This window comes from Nansenia antarctica (genome assembly GCF_963989245.1).
Source record: "Nansenia antarctica genome assembly, chromosome: 10".
Classification (NCBI taxonomy): domain Eukaryota; kingdom Metazoa; phylum Chordata; class Actinopteri; order Argentiniformes; family Microstomatidae; genus Nansenia; species Nansenia antarctica.
The window spans coordinates 3,734,521-3,737,020 of NC_137680.1; the positions used below are offsets into that span (position 1 = coordinate 3,734,521).

Genomic DNA, 2,500 nt, shown 5'->3' on the forward strand with positions numbered 1-2,500 from the left:
TCTCTCTCTCTCTCTCTCTCTCTCTCACACACACACACACACACAGACCGTTTATTCTTCTTTATGTCTTTGTATTACAAAGAAGTCTGTACATTTTCGATTTGTTCAGACTTCAGTCAGCAGTGTTCTGACCAACAAACTTGACCTGCTGCAGCTCACAGTTGATTTCTCTGGGGTCTCTATAATGGACATAATGGGTGCTGCACTCCTAGTACCTGCGACTCTTTTTTGAGGCTGTGTAACTGCAACGTGTGTATCCCTTTCCTATCTAATACTTCTCTCTCTCTCTCTCTTTCCTCAATTATCTCTCCTCTCCCTCATCTCACCCTCTCTCACTGTCTCTCTCCATCTCTCACTCTCTCTCTCTCTCTCCATCTCTCACTCTCACTCTCTCGCTCTCTCTCCTGTCTCTCCCCCCCCCCGCCCCTTCTCTCTCTCTGTCCCCTGTTTCTCCTCAGACTCTCAAAGACTACCAGCGCAGGTTGGACACCTCGGGACTGAAGCCCAGCAACGAGCTGTACACTGAGTATAGGGTAAGACTCTCTGCACCGTAGTGTGTTTACTGAGGGTCCCCAACGGTTGTTGTTGTCAGGGGCGCCGGCGCTTCTGGTTCACCTCTGATATATATACAGTATATAAGATATTCAATCTTTTATTGATTTTATTCTCTCCTGTCCTTCTCTCACTTTGTCTCTCAGAATATCGACCTGACCCAGAAAAAGATGATCTACGAGGGTCCACTGATCTGGAGAGTGACCAAGGAGAAAGCTCTAGGTAGGAATGAGCTCTTCAAAACTGTGTCTGTGTGTGTGTGTGTGTCTGTGTGTGTGTGTGTGTGTCTGTGTGTGTGTGTGTGTGTGTGTGTGTCTGTGTGTCTCTGTCTGTTTGTGTGTGTCTGTGTGTGTGTGTGTGTGTGTCTGTGTGTGTCTGTGTGTTTGTGTGTGTGTGTGTTTGTGTATCTGTGTGTGTGTGTTTGTGTGTGTCTGTTCGTGTGTCTGTCTGTGTGTGTCTGTGTGTGTCTGTGTGTGTGTCTGTGTGTCTGTGTGTCTGTTTGTGTGTGTCTGTGTGTGTGTGTGTGTGTGTGTCTGTGTGTCTGTGTGTGTGTGTGTGTGTGTGTGTGTCTGTGTGTGTGTGTGTTTGTGTGGGTGTGTGTGTGTGTGTGTGTGTGTCTGTGTGTGTCTGTGTGTGTCTGTGTGTGTCTGTGTGTGTCTGTTTGTGTGAGAGTCAACCAACACAGTGCAACCTCAGCAGCTGTCACCTTCTCTTCTCTCCTCTCTCTACCCTCCGTCAGATGTCCAGTGTGTGCTGCTGGGGGACCTGCTGGTGCTGTTACAGAGGCAGGATGATAAGATGGTGCTGAAGTGTCAGAGCAAGAGCAACATCGCCGTGCAGGAGGGCAAGCAGATGCTGAGCCCCATCATCAAACTAGACTCTGCCTTCCTCAGAGAGGTGGCCACAGGTAAGACACTACACACACACACACACACACACACACACAAAGTCATTCACGCTCTTGCTTGGACAGATAATGATGTCTCTGTGAGACTCTTCCAGTCTGGAGTTGTTCTTTACCCCTCGTGAGTTTAGAATGATAAGGTTCTATCTCCGTTTAGAATGAGAAGGTTCTATCTCCGTTTAGAATGATACGGTTCTATCTCCGTTTAGAATGATACGGTTCTATCTCCGTTTAGAATGATAAGGTTCTATCTCCGTTTAGAATGATAAGGTTCTATCTCCGTTTAGAATGAGAAGGTTCTATCTCTGTTTAGAATGAGAAGGTTCTATCTCCGTTTAGAATGAGAAGGTTCTATCTCCGTTTAGAATGAGAAGGTTCTATCTCCGTTTAGAATGAGAAGGTTCTATCTCCGTTTAGAATGAGAAGGTTCTATCTCCGTTTAGAATGAGAAGGTTCTATCTCCGTTTAGAATGAGAAGGTTCTATCTCCGTTTAGAATGATAAGGTTCTATCTCCGTTTAGAATGAGAAGGTTCTATCTCCGTTTAGAATGAGAAGGTTCTATCTCCGTTTAGAATGAGAAGGTTCTATCTCCGTTTAGAAGGAGAAGGTTCTATCTCCGTTTAGAATGAGAAGGTTCTATCTCCGTTTAGAATGATAAGGTTCTATCTCCGTTTAGAATGAGAAGGTTCTATCTCCGTTTAGAAGGAGAAGGTTCTATCTCCGTTTAGAATGAGAAGGTTCTATCTCCGTTTAGAATGAGAAGGTTCTATCTCCGTTTAGAATGAGAAGGTTCTATCTCCGTTTAGAATGAGAAGGTTCTATCTCCATTTAGGGCAGTTCAGAGATATTGAGCATCAAAGTTTTTACAGTTCTATATCTGTTAAATAGTTTTCAAACCATCTACTACATGAAACCTGGTCGAGATCTATTTCACTGCATATGACCACTAGTGAAATAATGTGCTTCAGGTCTGTATACTTACACACTATACTCATGTCAGAACTGAGTGTCAGTCTAATAATGATACTTTTAATATTAGAAAA

The 2,500-nt window shown here is 44.2% G+C and overlaps 2 protein-coding genes across 2 annotated transcripts in view; one reads left to right on the forward strand and one right to left on the reverse strand.

Moving 5' to 3' along the window:
- grik5 (glutamate receptor, ionotropic, kainate 5) overlaps positions 1-2,500 on the reverse strand; it is a gene marked incomplete at both ends in the record, with an annotated part of 113,672 nt that overhangs the window by 29,999 nt on the left and 81,173 nt on the right.
- arhgef1 (Rho guanine nucleotide exchange factor (GEF) 1) overlaps positions 1-2,500 on the forward strand; it is a 26,971-nt gene that overhangs the window by 20,785 nt on the left and 3,686 nt on the right. The window contains 3 exon segments of the mRNA XM_080541377.1: positions 459-533; positions 699-774; positions 1,292-1,459. Coding sequence (XP_080397503.1) covers positions 459-533; positions 699-774; positions 1,292-1,459 — 319 coding nt within the window.